This window comes from Barbus barbus, assembly GCF_936440315.1.
Source record: "Barbus barbus genome assembly, chromosome: 42".
NCBI classification, from domain to species: domain Eukaryota; kingdom Metazoa; phylum Chordata; class Actinopteri; order Cypriniformes; family Cyprinidae; genus Barbus; species Barbus barbus.
This window is the reverse complement of record NC_136720.1, coordinates 19,982,693-19,996,894: the sequence shown is the minus strand read 5'-3', so window position 1 is coordinate 19,996,894 and position 14,202 is coordinate 19,982,693. Positions and strand designations below refer to the sequence as shown.

At 38.5% G+C, this 14,202-nt stretch overlaps 1 protein-coding gene across 3 annotated transcripts in view; it reads left to right on the top strand.

The window, feature by feature from the left end:
- Positions 1-14,202, top strand: part of LOC306861566 (filamin-C-like) — a 61,052-nt gene that overhangs the window by 23,908 nt on the left and 22,942 nt on the right. For all 3 annotated transcript variants that reach the window (XM_079403919.1, XM_079403920.1, XM_079403918.1), the window contains exons 4-21: positions 6,197-6,347; positions 6,464-6,582; positions 6,970-7,047; positions 7,218-7,380; positions 7,463-7,663; positions 8,190-8,312; positions 9,869-10,006; positions 10,114-10,240; positions 10,367-10,503; positions 10,806-10,999; positions 11,090-11,203; positions 11,284-11,427; positions 11,690-11,813; positions 11,911-12,071; positions 12,150-12,240; positions 12,328-12,497; positions 12,618-12,735; positions 12,815-13,077. In XM_079403919.1, the coding sequence (XP_079260045.1) occupies positions 6,197-6,347; positions 6,464-6,582; positions 6,970-7,047; positions 7,218-7,380; positions 7,463-7,663; positions 8,190-8,312; positions 9,869-10,006; positions 10,114-10,240; positions 10,367-10,503; positions 10,806-10,999; positions 11,090-11,203; positions 11,284-11,427; positions 11,690-11,813; positions 11,911-12,071; positions 12,150-12,240; positions 12,328-12,497; positions 12,618-12,735; positions 12,815-13,077 (2,616 nt within the window). The remainder of the gene's footprint in view (positions 1-6,196; positions 6,348-6,463; positions 6,583-6,969; positions 7,048-7,217; positions 7,381-7,462; positions 7,664-8,189; positions 8,313-9,868; positions 10,007-10,113; positions 10,241-10,366; positions 10,504-10,805; positions 11,000-11,089; positions 11,204-11,283; positions 11,428-11,689; positions 11,814-11,910; positions 12,072-12,149; positions 12,241-12,327; positions 12,498-12,617; positions 12,736-12,814; positions 13,078-14,202) is intronic.

Below are 14,202 nucleotides of genomic sequence, written 5' to 3'. Positions count from 1 at the left end.
TCTGGGGCGTTGTTCACACAGACTCTACAAATTAGATTTTTTGGCATGTTGAACACTAAACTGGTTAGATTTTGTAGTCTGAACAGCAAAAAATGTTAGTGCCACATTTCTGGGTGGTTTGAAATCTAATTAAAATCATGTTTTAGTTAATCTTCAGATGTAGACTCAAAGCTCACTTTTTTATCAATATTAACTTGTGTTGGGTTTAATTGTGTTTTTTATTTATTGTATTTCACTCATCTCTAAACCGTATGCTTTCCATCTAAATGCCTTAAATGTAAGAAATGTATTTCAATAATTCAAATATTTTTTTTCGTATGTCAAACATGAGGTGCAAGTAACATCATAATACACAATAGTGTCTATACATGAGAAATTAATAATTTTATTCAACAAAGATGCCTTAAATTATGGAAGCCCGTTTCCGCCAATGAATAAAAAATAAAACAAGGTAATTGCGACTTTTTATCTCACAATTCGGACTTTTTTTCTCGCAATTCTGACTTTAAAACTCGCAATTCGGAGATATAAACTCGCAATTCTGACTTTATAACTCGCAATTCTGAGATATAAACTCGCAATTCTGACTTTATAACTCGCAATTCTGAGATATAAACTCGCAATTCTGACTTTATAACTCGCAATTCTGAGATATAAACTCGCAATTCTGACTTTATAACTCGCAATTCGGAGATATAAACTCGCAATTCTGACTTTATAACTCGCAATTCGGAGATATAAACTCGCAATTCTGACTTTATAACTCGCAATTCGGAGATATAAACTCGCAATTCTGACTTTATAACTCGCAATTCGGAGATATAAACTCGCAATTCTGACTTTATAACTCGCAATTCTGAGATATAAACTCGCAATTCTGACTTTATAACTCGCAATTCTGAGATATAAACTCGCAATTCTGACTTTATAACTCGCAATTCTGAGATATAAACTCGCAATTCTGACTTTATAACTCGCAATTCGGAGATATAAACTCGCAATTCTGACTTTATAACTCGCAATTCGGAGATATAAACTCGCAATTCTGACTTTATAACTCGCAATTCTGAGATATAAACTCGCAATTCTGACTTTATAACTCGCAATTCGGAGATATAAACTCGCAATTCTGACTTTATAACTCGCAATTCTGACTTTGTAACTCGCAATTCTGACTTTATAACTCGCAATTCTGAGATATAAACTCGCAATTCTGACTTTATAACTCGCAATTCTGACTTTATAACTCGCAATTCTGAGATATAAACTCGCAATTCTGAGATATAAACTCGCAATTCTGACTTTATAACTCGCAATTCTGAGATATAAACTCGCAATTCGGAGATATAAACTCGCAATTCTGAGATATAAACTCGCAATTCTGACTTTTTTTCTCGCAATTGCGAGTTTATATCTCACAACTCTGACTTTCTCGCACCATAGCAAACCACTCTCCGTGTAAGGCTTTGCAGTACTTTGTTCAATTAGCTGAACTATATATTGAACTAGATGAATGTTGCGTCCGAATATGATTTTTGAACAAACATAAAAATTACTCATTCTTCTTTATTTCTGTGTTTTGCGCTCACGGTTTGGACAGTACCATTACCGCCGGGCTTTCAGACACAACATTCTTCATTTCTTTATAGTTCTGAATTTGAGGCAGCTTCTATCGCATTATTTTAATAACAGCTGTCAAGTAAAGCGCGTATTATTGTAACACGAGAGTGGATATATATGAATGCACGCAGGTGGATTTCCTTCACTCTCGCATAAAGCGCGCTTTCATCTCTATGTTCTTGCTATAGAATTATCTTATCTCCTGTATTTAATGTTGTAAGATATCGACCAAGCAAGACATCCCCAATGAAAATTATAAATAAAGGATTCATTAATTTTATTATTATTATTTAGTCAATGAAGAGTTCAGATGCAAAAGCCTCTAAGTGCCATCTGAAATGTTATTCTAAAATGAGCATTTTTCTCAGGAACAGGTTCTTTTCATTGTCATTAAAGTAAAATAACTGAATATAAACGAAAAATACTAATTTTAGAAGAAAATTTCAGATGGCATTTAAGCTTTTGCATCTGAATTCTTCATATATAATTGACTAAATAATTTTCATTTATTTATAATTTATTTATAATTTTCATTGGGGATGTCTTGCTTGGTCGATATCTTACAACATTAAATACAGGAGATAAGATAATTCTATAGCAAGAACATAGAGATGAAAGCGCGCTTTATGCGAGAGTGAAGGAAATCCACCTGCGTGCATTCATATATATATCCACTCTCGTGTTACAATAATACGCGCTTTACTTGACAGCTGTTATTAAAATAATGCGATAGAAGCTGCCTCAAACTCAGAACTATAAAGAAATGAAGAATGTTTTGTCTGAAAGCCCGGCGGTAATGGTACTGTCCAACCGCGTCCAAAAGCCTTACACGGAGAGTGGTTTGCTATGGTGCGAGAAAGTCAGAGTTGTGAGATATAAACTCGCAATTGTGAGAAAAAAAGTCAGAATTGCGAGTTTATATCTCAGAATTGCGAGTTATAAAGTCAGAATTGCGAGTTTATATCTCAGAATTGCGAGTTATAAAGTCAGAATTGCGAGTTTATATCTCAGAATTGCGAGTTTATATCTCAGAATTGCGAGTTATAAAGTCAGAATTGCGAGTTTATATCTCAGAATTGCGAGTTATAAAGTCAGAATTGCGAGTTTATATCTCAGAATTGCGAGTTATAAAGTCAGAATTGCGAGTTTATATCTCAGAATTGCGAGTTATAAAGTCAGAATTGCGAGTTTATATCTCAGAATTGCGAGTTATAAAGTCAGAATTGCGAGTTTATATCTCAGAATTGCGAGTTTATATCTCAGAATTGCGAGTTATAAAGTCAGAATTGCGAGTTTATATCTCAGAATTGCGAGTTATAAAGTCAGAATTGCGAGTTATAAAGTCAGAATTGCGAGTTATAAAGTCAGAATTGCGAGTTTATATCTCAGAATTGCGAGTTATAAAGTCAGAATTGCGAGTTTATATCTCAGAATTGCGAGTTATAAAGTCAGAATTGCGAGTTTATATCTCAGAATTGCGAGTTATAAAGTCAGAATTGCGAGTTTATATCTCAGAATTGCGAGTTTATATCTCAGAATTGCGAGTTATAAAGTCAGAATTGCGAGTTTATATCTCAGAATTGCGAGTTTATATCTCAGAATTGCGAGTTATAAAGTCAGAATTGCGAGTTATAAAGTCAGAATTGCGAGAAAAAAAGTCCGAATTGTGAGATAAAAAGTCGCAATTACCTTGTTTTATTTTTTATTCATTGGCGGAAACGGGCTTCCATATTAAATTGATCAAAAGCAACAGTAAAGACTTTAATAATGTTAAAAAAGAAATTTCACTTAAATGCTGTTCTTTTTATTCATCAAAGAATCCTATATATATATATATATACAGTGCCCTCCAAAAGTATTGGAACAGTAAGGCCAATTCCTTTATTTTTGCTGTAGATGGTAAACATTTGGATTTGACATCAAAAGATGAATATGAGATGAGAGATTAACATTTCAGAAGTATTGGAACATGTGACTGACAGGTGTGTTTTGTTGCCCTGGTGTGTACTATTAATTGATTATTCAAACAATAAATAGCACTGAATGTCTGCGCTCAGTTTCAGATCTGTGCAGACTGCATTTATAGTTAGTTAGACGTGTAACCAACATGAAAACCAGAGAGGTATCTATGGGTGAAAAACGAGCAATTGTGAAGCTGAGAGAAGATGAAAAATCAATCAAACCATTGCACACTGGCAATAGCAAGTACAACCATTTGGAATCTCCTGAGGAAGAAAGAAACCACTGGTGTACTAAGTAACACACCTCAAACGGGTAGATCAAGGAAAACATCTGCAGTTGATGACAGAAACATTGTGACAGCTGTAAAGAAAGACCCTAAAACAACTGTTAGTGACATCAGCAACAACCTCCAGAGGGTAGGAGTGAAGGTATCACAATCTACTGCTCGCAGAAGACTTCATGAACAAAAGTACAGAGGCTACACCAGAAGATGCAAACCACTCATTAGCAAGAAGAATAGGAGACAAGCCTCAAAAATTATGGGACAAGGTTTTATGGACTGATTTTATGGACCAAAGTGATGGAAAAGCTAAAGTTTGGAGAAAAAAAGGATCTGCTCATGATCCCAAACATACAAGCTCATCTGAAACACAGTGTACACAGGTGTACATTATAGTACACATTACACAAGTAATGTAATGGCTTGTGCTTTCATCGCTTCTTCTGGGACAGGCTCATTAAACTTCATTAATGATGTAACACATGATGGCAGCAGGAAAATTAAATCAGAAGTCTACAGAAATATTTTGTGTGACAATTTACAGAAAGATGCAACCAAACTGATTGGGAGATCCTACATCATGCAGCAAGATAATGACCCAAAACATAGTGCCAAAACAACAAAGGAGCTCATCAGGGGCAAGAAGTGGAAGGTTTTAGACTGGCCAAGTCAATCTCCACACTTAAACCCTGTAGAGTATGCATTTTATCTGCTAAAGAAGAGACTGAAGGGAGTAAACAACCAAAACTGAAAGAGGCTGCGGTGAAAGCCTGGAAAAGCATCACAAAAGAAGAATGCAAAAGTCTGGTGATGTCAATGGGTCACAGGCTTGATGCAGTTATTGAAAGCAAAGGATTTGCAACTAATTATTGAGTCTTTTTCTCTTTAATCTGTTAATTTTATCTGTTCCAATACTTTTGGAAACATGAAAAATGGGTGGGTTCAAACAAAAGGTGCTATCTTCTAAGTTATGTATCAGATCCAGATGAAAATACCTGTAAATAAAAGCTGAAATGTTACTCTCTCATCTCATATTCATCTTTTGATGTCAAACCCAAATGTTTTCAGTCTACAGCAAAGATAAAGGAATCGGCCTTACTGTTCCAATACTTTTGGAGGGCACTGTATATATATATATATATATATATATATATATATATATATATATTATATAGAGTTTATAATATACTATATATTAGCATAGAATGTATATTAGCATATTAGAATGATTTCTGAAGTATCATATGCTGAAAATTCAATTGTACCATTACAGAATTAAATTACATTTCAAAATATATTATAATAGCAATCTGATATTTTAAATTGTAATAATATTTTACAATATTACTGCCTGTAATGTATTTTTGATTAAGTAAATGTAGTCACTAACAGACCCCAAATATTTGAAGGTTGTGCTTATATTTACTGCACTGTCAACAACATATGGAGTAGAAAATGGAACAAACAAATCTGTTTTAATCACTTATCAAATGACAGTATAGACAGACAGTTCTAAAGATCAGATTTGAAAGCCTTAGTGGACCTGCCATGCAGAAATCTTTTCAACTTATCTTTAAAAAAAATACACTAAAACACAAATTTGTGTTTGAGTAATTGAGAGAAATAAAGAGTCCACATCTATTAAGAGAAAACAATAGGTCATCGAATGCTTTGGAGTAGGCTATCACTGCAGGAGAGGATAAATTATGGGTTTTAATAACAAGGTGCGTATTTCTTTTCCTGTCCCTGTTGGTCTCTTGTTCAAGCTCCACTTCTGTCTTTCTGCTGTGTTAAATACCATTTAGAGCTATTTGCAGTTAGCTCTTAACCTTCCAGCCTAGTGTTAAATATAGCAGGACACTTAACCAGTAGGACATGAAAGACAGGACTGAGGGGTGAGGAGAGACAGAAAATATTTTCCACAGCTTTAAAAACATTAAGTGCACTTCATCAATTTTGTGCCTTAGACCATGACAGAATAGAGCTGTGTTTATATCTGATGATTGATTCTGGCAGTAACAGTACTCAAAGAAAATGTAAAATAAAGTCAGTGAGATGTGCTTCTTCATCTCAGTCCTGTTCTTGAGGGCTACAGCAATGCACATTTTAGGTCTTTTGCTATCTGATGCAGCCATTACAGTTCAATGTTCCCTCAACCACTAAAATAATGAGTTTTATCAGGTGTTTTTAAAGAAGAAGACACTGGTTGCCCAAGGGGCTGGATTGAGAAATATTGCTTGAATGGCATCCAGGAATCAGGATTGAGATCAGAGATCAACCACTATGTAGCATATGACTTCTTCTGACCTCTAATTTTGCACTTTGTCCATCCAGGTGATTGCTCCAGAGGAGATTGTGGATCCTAACGTGGATGAGCACTCAGTGATGACCTACCTGTCTCAGTTCCCCAAAGCCAAACTCAAGCCTGGTGCCCCACTGCGATCTAAGACCCTGCACCCCAAGAGAGCCAAGGCCTATGGTCCAGGTGAGACTGACAGATGATGATGTTAACACTTCTGAATGACAGACAGTGCTTATGAAATATAACATTTAGCCTTCTTCTCTCAACTTAAACCTCTGCATCTTTGCATCTCTCTGTAGGTATTGAGCCCAGAGGTAACATTGTGTTGATGCCAGCTGAGTTTGTGGTGGAGACCGTGGAGGCCGGGCTTGGAGAGGTGTTGGTGTATATCGAAGATCCAGAGGGCCACACAGAAGAGGTCATCTTCTAATTCAAACTTTTTTCATTGCAAAGCAATCCAGCATCTCTCCACCAGGACTTTTTGTAAACTATGCAGGTTTCTGGTGGTGTTAACAAGATTTTCATGTTCTTTTATTCAACCTGTAAAATAAAAAAGGTTGATAAAAAAGGTAAAATAAAAAAATTGATTATAATAAAAATAATTCATGATTTTATTCTCATAATTTGATTTAATATAAATTATATGATTTAATAGTAACACAATTTCATTTTTTTGTTGTTAATGAATGAGCAAAAATATACTTTAGCCTTATTAATAGGGCTGCATGGAGACACAAGATAAAAAAAAAAAAAACCTTTTAACAACTTACTGGTGAATGTCTTACTAATATGTCCTTTTTCACAGGCCAGGGTAATTCCCAATAATGACAGGAACAGGAGCTACTCTGTGGTCTATGTCCCAAAAGTGGAGGGTTTGCATAAGGTACCAGTGCACATTGGATTTTGTTGTCATTTTGCTGTCAAAATGTCAAGATTTAGTCTTTTTTAGGTCTTGATGGCAGACAGCAGCTTTGTAATGCTAAACAAAAATGGAGCTTTAAGTGTGACAGATGAAATGGAGTGATTGTATCTGAGGGATATTTCTTCCTTCAGGTGAAGGTGTTGTTTGCTGGACAGGACATTGACAGAAGCCCTTTCCTGGTAAATGTGTCTAAAGCACTGGGAGACCCAAACAAGGTGCAGGCCCGTGGGCCAGGTTTGGAACCGGTGGGCAATGTGGCCAATAAACCCACCTATTTTGACATCTACACAGCAGGTAATGACAGAGAAATGATACTGCTTGCAGTTTGCTCTGAGACTAGAGATTAGTTATAGATCCTTGTGTATTTGTGACTCAGGTGCAGGAGCAGGCGATGTCGGTGTGATCATTGTGGACTCTCAGGGCTGCAGAGACACAGTGGAGATCATTCTGGAAAACAAGGGCGACAGTGTTTTCCGCTGCACATATGGCCCCATTTTGGAGGGCCCTCACACTATATATGTGACATTCGCTGGCCAGCAGATACCCAGAAGCCCTTTCACTGTCCACATCTCAGAGGGTGAGACTCATGTCTTCACTTTGTGATCTTAATTCCTTGAAAAAATAAGTTAGAAATCCTGAGTCTTCTTTACGATCACATTATTGTTTAACACCAAAGCTGTTAATGCACCAAGAAAACAACAAGTGCTTTTTTTTGCCCAAGCCTTCGACTTGTTGTTTTTTGCTGCATTAAAAGCATGCCACGTTCTTTCAAAAATGTCTTATGCCCCTGCTGAAAAGACTAGCTTAGACTCAGATAAATCTTGTTGACTTGCTGTTGAAGACCACAAGTTTCAGTATGCTGGTATTTTCAGTTGTGGCATTTTGCACCTAAGAAGCTTATTTCCCACTTGTAATGAGTTCAAAGTTGATTGATTGACAGCATCAGTCCCAGAGAGACCTGCTTTCTGTGGCATTGACTGAGACCGGGTTGTTTGGTTCAGAGATCCGTTTGCTCACTGCTCCAAGGGTCCACCACCCTCCTGATGATGACGAAACGCTTTATTGTGTTTCCTCTCTCCTCTTTCGCCTGTGTGTCGTTCCAGCTCCTCCGAGCGGCCGGCAGATCGGCTCCCCGGTTCACATAATCCCTCAGTCTATACGCACGCCGCCCTCAGAAAAGGCCAAGAAAATGCCTCCCCCAACACCACCCAAACCCAGGCGACCAAGTTAGTACGGGCCACCCGGGGGGCGTGGCCGATGCCTGCTCGAGCTTGGTCCCCTCCCTCCTGTCTCCTCTCTTCCCCTCACCCTGGATGTGTCCTCTCTTGGGCACGCCACCTCTGGCTCGTTGGCATGCGCTGGCGCTTTGCCCTCTGGGGCAGCTAAAATCAACAGGAAGCTTAGATAGATACAGGAACTGATGGGATGAAAGTGCGTATGAGTAAAAGTGAGAGTGTGAGTGAAAGTTAAGAAGGTTAGACAAGTGTTGCGAATGCTGCTGCTGGTCTTGTTTTAACCGATGCAGAAAAAGAGCCACCATTCAGTGGTGGGACTGGACGATCACTTAACAGACGCTCAGCACACCAGGACCACTTTTGATTGGATTCTGCTAATATTTATAATTCAGTAATAATAATTCAGAATTTAACAAATTTAACCCAATGCTATAATTAATTAATTATTTTAAAAATAATGAAATAAATTAACAATAGCAACAAATTGGTTTAAATTAGGGCTGAAGATGTTAACCATTATATTTTATTTTATTTTATTTTATTTATTTATTTTTATTATTATTATTATTATTTTATTATTATTATTTTTTTTTATGTGTTAATATAACAGCCCTTGTTTAAACTATTCACTTTAACCAGAACTGACATTGGATCTATTTCACACCTACAATTTTTAAAGCCTTTAAAATTTAGATGCCAGAAACTTATTTGGCATCAGAGAGCCAATGTCTGAGTGACCGTCTGGGTGTGTAATACAGTCATCTTCATCTCAGAGGATATCATCTTCATCCCATCATTGTCATCATGATTGTCGTCATCATCTCGGCAGTTGCTCGATTTGGCCGTGTCGCTCTATAAATACTAACTCAGAGAATGGGAATGCTTTAACTATCTGTCTTAACATGATTTTCCTAACCGAAGTATACAATTAAGTAACTTTAACTTATTAATTATTCAAGTAACACTACTTTTCAAAAAATTTTCACCTAACATGATTTTGTAGACTTTTGTCTGCCATTTTATCCAGCACTGGAAGAAACAGATACTGAAAGAAGAAATTGTTTGATCAGTTCTGAGAAAGCTCTCTGAGCCAGACTGTTTTAATAGGCATTTTATTGCTCTAAAAGAGCTCATTAGTGAATTTAGTGTTAAACACCAAACCTAAAGCAAGCCACATATTAAAAAAAAGTTTGGTTATATCCTTCACAGCTGGTTCTTGTATCGAACTACAAATATTGTGTTTATTTTAAGCCTTTTTATAAGCTCTTGAAAACACTTATCAGTATGCCTGTAGTTTTTAATTATAGGGGTCTCGCTACATTCCTAATGGGGTCTTTATGAGATTGCTAATTGCTTTGTCATAGGCTTTTAAAGGAAATATTATTTCTATGTTGTTCTTGTTCTTCATTGCTCGTACCTTTGGCTGGGTCCATATGCATAACTAACATTGACAACTTCATCAAACATTCATTTCATTAAACTTTTTTTTTCGCCTTTGTACTTATTACCTTGTGAGATCAAGAATAACCACTCTTTCCTCTTTTTAGCGAGTAACCCCAATGCCTGTCGGGCCATCGGGCGCGGCCTGCAGCCCAAAGGTGTGCGTGTGAAGGAGGTGGCCGACTTTAAGGTGTACACGAAGGGAGCAGGCAGTGGAGAACTACGTGTTCAAGTCAAAGGGCCAAGTATGCGTGCAAATGTTTTGACTGCAACAACGATTCTGGATTTTTTTCTGTTTTAATCAACTTTGCATAATAAAGTGAGTTAGATGAATTACATTTTGTGTTTGCAGGTGGTGGCGATGAGCCTGTGAAAGTGCAAGAGCTGGGAGACGGTGTGTATGAATGTGATTACTACCCTATTTTCACTGGAAAATACATTATCACCATTATTTGGGGTGGCCACGCCATTCCCCGCAGGTGAGGGCTTTTGACCATATTAAAAGGATTGTACAGGATATGAAAATTTTCCTTCAGAAAGATAATCAATACAGATTGTCATGAACATCCGTCTCACTTGTGATCAAAATGTGTATATGTGTGTAGCCCATTTGAGGTGGTCATAAGTGAAGATGCAGGCCCTCAGAAGGTGAGGGCTTGGGGTCCAGGCTTGGAGACAGGCATGGTTGGCAAATCAGCTGACTTTGTGGTCGAGGCCATTGGCACTGAGGTTGGAACTCTGGGTAAGCAACTTCTTTAACATTATTAAGCCAATTTACCCAGGGATCTGGTGTTTATGCAGATCTTCTCAACTCTGGCCCTCAAGGTCCACTTTCCTGCAGAGTTTAGCTTCAACTCTAATCAAACACACCTGAACAAGCTAACCAAGGCCTTCAGGCTTACTAGAAAGTACAGGCAGGTGAGTTTGATCAAGGTTGGAGCTAAGTTCTGGAGAAAAGTGGACCTCGAGGGCTAGAGCTATCAACCCCTGGTTTATGGTGTGATAAGATGCCTGGGTAATGGTTGAAACTCTTTCCATGCACAGGTTTCTCCATCGAAGGCCCCTCACAGGCTAAGATAGAGTGTGATGATAAGGGAGATGGGTCTTGCGATGTTTTGTACTGGCCCACTGAGCCTGGTGACTATGCGGTCCATGTCATCTGTGATGATGAAGATATCAAAGACAGCCCTTTTATGGCCCATATCCTCCCTGCAGCCAATGACATCTTTCCTGAGAAGGTCTGCCCTGACAATTGGCAATAATGATTGCACATTCGTTGGGAATATTAAATGACAGCCGTAACTAAATTAACTTATGTTTTTATGTAGGTTAAGTGCTTCGGCCCTGGGCTAGAACCAACTGGGTGCATTGTAAACAAACCTGCTGAATTTACAATTGACGCCCTTGGAGCCGGAAGAGGACATCTACAGATTTACGCTCAGGTACATTTTCATTCAAGTCCCAGATGCCTCATGCCTCACTTCACTGGTACAAAAACATTTTTGTCCATCTTTTATTCAAGGACTCAGAAGGCTTCCCCATCGACATCCAGATCACAGATAATGGTGACAGCACATATTTCTGTGTCTACATACCCACCAAGCCCATCAAACACACTATCATCATCACCTGGGGAGAGGTCAACGTTCCCAACAGTCCATTCAGGGTGAGAGCTCACTGTCAACAGGCAGACTTCAGCCAGCTGATGACATTTTGCTGTTTGTACTGTTGAACTTTTATAAACTGGATCTACAACAAGTTCAGCCTTTCAGTGAAAGTCCATGACTACATTTTTCCAGTGTTAGATTTTATAGTTTCCCATTTACATGATCATAGATTCCATATTGGATCATAACTTTACAAGAACCACTGTCCAAAAGCTTTAAATTTCTAGTTTTACAGTACTCTGGCCTTTCTGCATTTCTCAGGTGACCATTGGAGAAGGCAGTCACCCAGAGAACGTAAAGGTTCATGGACCAGGAGTGGAGAAGACTGGCTTGAAGGCCAACGAACCCACATACTTTACTGTGGATTGCAGTGAGGCCGGACAAGGTCAGAGCCAACATAATTGCTACCGTAATACTTATATTATGGTCAAATCTGATCATGATTCCTTTTCTTTTTCTCCCATCTTTTCTGTTCTCCTTAGGAGATGTCAGCATTGGGATAAAGTGTGCTCCTGGCGTGGTGGGACCTGCTGAAGCAGATATAGATTTTGACATCATTAAAAATGACAACGACACATTCACAGTGAAGTATACACCCCCTGGTGCAGGACGCTACACCATAATGGTGCTATTTGCTGATCAAGTGAGTCTCAGTCAATAATATCAAATTTTTCATTATGCAATTTGAGATATATAACTGCATTTTGTAATTAATTAACAGGAAATTCCAATCAGCCCCTTCCGTATCAAAGTTGATCCATCCCATGATGCCAATAAAGTGAAAGCAGAGGGTCCCGGACTCAACAAGACAGGCCAGTTTGATTGTCAGTGACTGAAATTAGAAAAATGGTAAGTAAAGATAACTTATCTCATCTTCATGTAATGTGTCTTTGTCACAGGTGTGGAAGTGGGCAAGCCGACCCACTTCACAATCTACACTAAGGGAGCAGGCAAGGCCACACCTGAGGTTCAATTCACCACAGCTGGGAAAGGAGAAGCCGTTAGTGACTTTGAGATCATCGATAACCACGACTATTCTTTTACTGTGCGTTACACTGCGTTACAGCAGGTGAGGTACTCCAACACTGGGTTGCTGTTCATATAAATGTACACCAAGTGGTATTATATATTATAATAATACAATATTATAAATTCTATCTTGCTCTATCCTGTTTGTTTTGTGATCCAGGGTAACATGAGCATATCTGTGTGCCATGGTGGTGACCCCATCCCGAAAAGCCCTTTTACTATCACTGTTGCTCCTCCTTTGGATCTCAACAAGGTCAAAGTTCAAGGACTCAACAACAGTAAGTCCACAGCCGTTTATGTGTGAAATAAAGTATTTATTGTATTTATTATACATATTTTGTGTGCTTATCTGTTTAGAAGTCGATGTAGGGAAAGATGAGGAGTTTACCATTAATACACGTGGTGCGGGAGGTCAAGGAAAGGTGGACGTCAAGATTACCTCACCTTCTCGCCGGCCAATCCCGTGCAAGGTTGAATCTGGAGCATCCAATGAGGTGCACACTGTTAAGTACATTCCCCCGGAAGAGGGGCCTTACAAAGTGGACATCAGCTATGATGGAAACCCCGTGTCTGGAAGTCCTTTCACAGTGGAGGGAGTGATGCCTCCAGATCCTTCAAAGGTAGGAGTCACTAATAGGAGAATGCGATTAATTTGTTTACCCGACATTGTCTTATTCTATGGAGTGAAAACAGTATCAAATCCTCCCACAAATGCACACGAGAGATCCACACTCACGCACACAATCCACAAATGCAAGCGAAGGATCCACAGGGCGATCCACAAATGCACGCAAGAGATCCACACTCTCGGACACAATCCTCAAATGCATGTGAAGGATCCACAGGGCGATCCACAAATGCACATGAGAGATCCACACTCTCGGACACAATACACAAATGCATGTGAGAGATCCACACGTGCGTACACAATCCAGAAATGCACGCAAGAGATCCACATGCGCACACACGGCAGCAAAGGCAAGTGCATTATTGTTTCTTTGCTCACAGAATGATCCTCAAATACTGTATCTGTACCTGTTATTTCATGCACAGAAAATCGTGAGTCCTTTGAATTAGTGTTCTGCCTTAAGAATGTCTATAAATACGTGCTTTTGTATTTGCAGATTTTGCTTTTGGGACTGTCATTCCACGGCCTTAACTCACAAATGCTCACAAGCCTATCTGTACAAGCCTATCTTTACCTATGGAATGAATAAAGTAGGCGGTCAGACATGTGTAGAAGAATGTCGATCTGAATGGCGATCCACTTTAAGGACCCTGCTTTTTTTCCCCAGCATTATTGCGACCAATATTTGGAATTTCATCATGTGATATTTAGATTTTTTTTTTCATTGGTTAAATGTGTATACTTCGTCTTCTTTGTCTTATGTGCACAAATTGTAAAATGTTATGATCCTTTGTATTTGTGAAATGCAGTGAGCTGTATGCTATCAGTATCATGTTTCTGTAGTGCTGTGGTCTGCATTCATTGCGGCTAAATGGTGTTGCTTTTAGTGACAGGAGTTTGAGTCCCAGGTCCGATCATATTCCTTTTCTCTTCTTTTCGTTTGTTGTGTATTAGTCTGTGTCTTTTAAATGTTGGAGAAACTACCATTTCTGCAAATAACACGAATAACAGGAAATGCTTTATTTATAGTGATTCATTAACCGGTGAACTGGTGTAAGCCTTATCAGCTGAACGCAGCAATGGCTGTAAGACTGATTTCCCATATGAACGCGCTTGT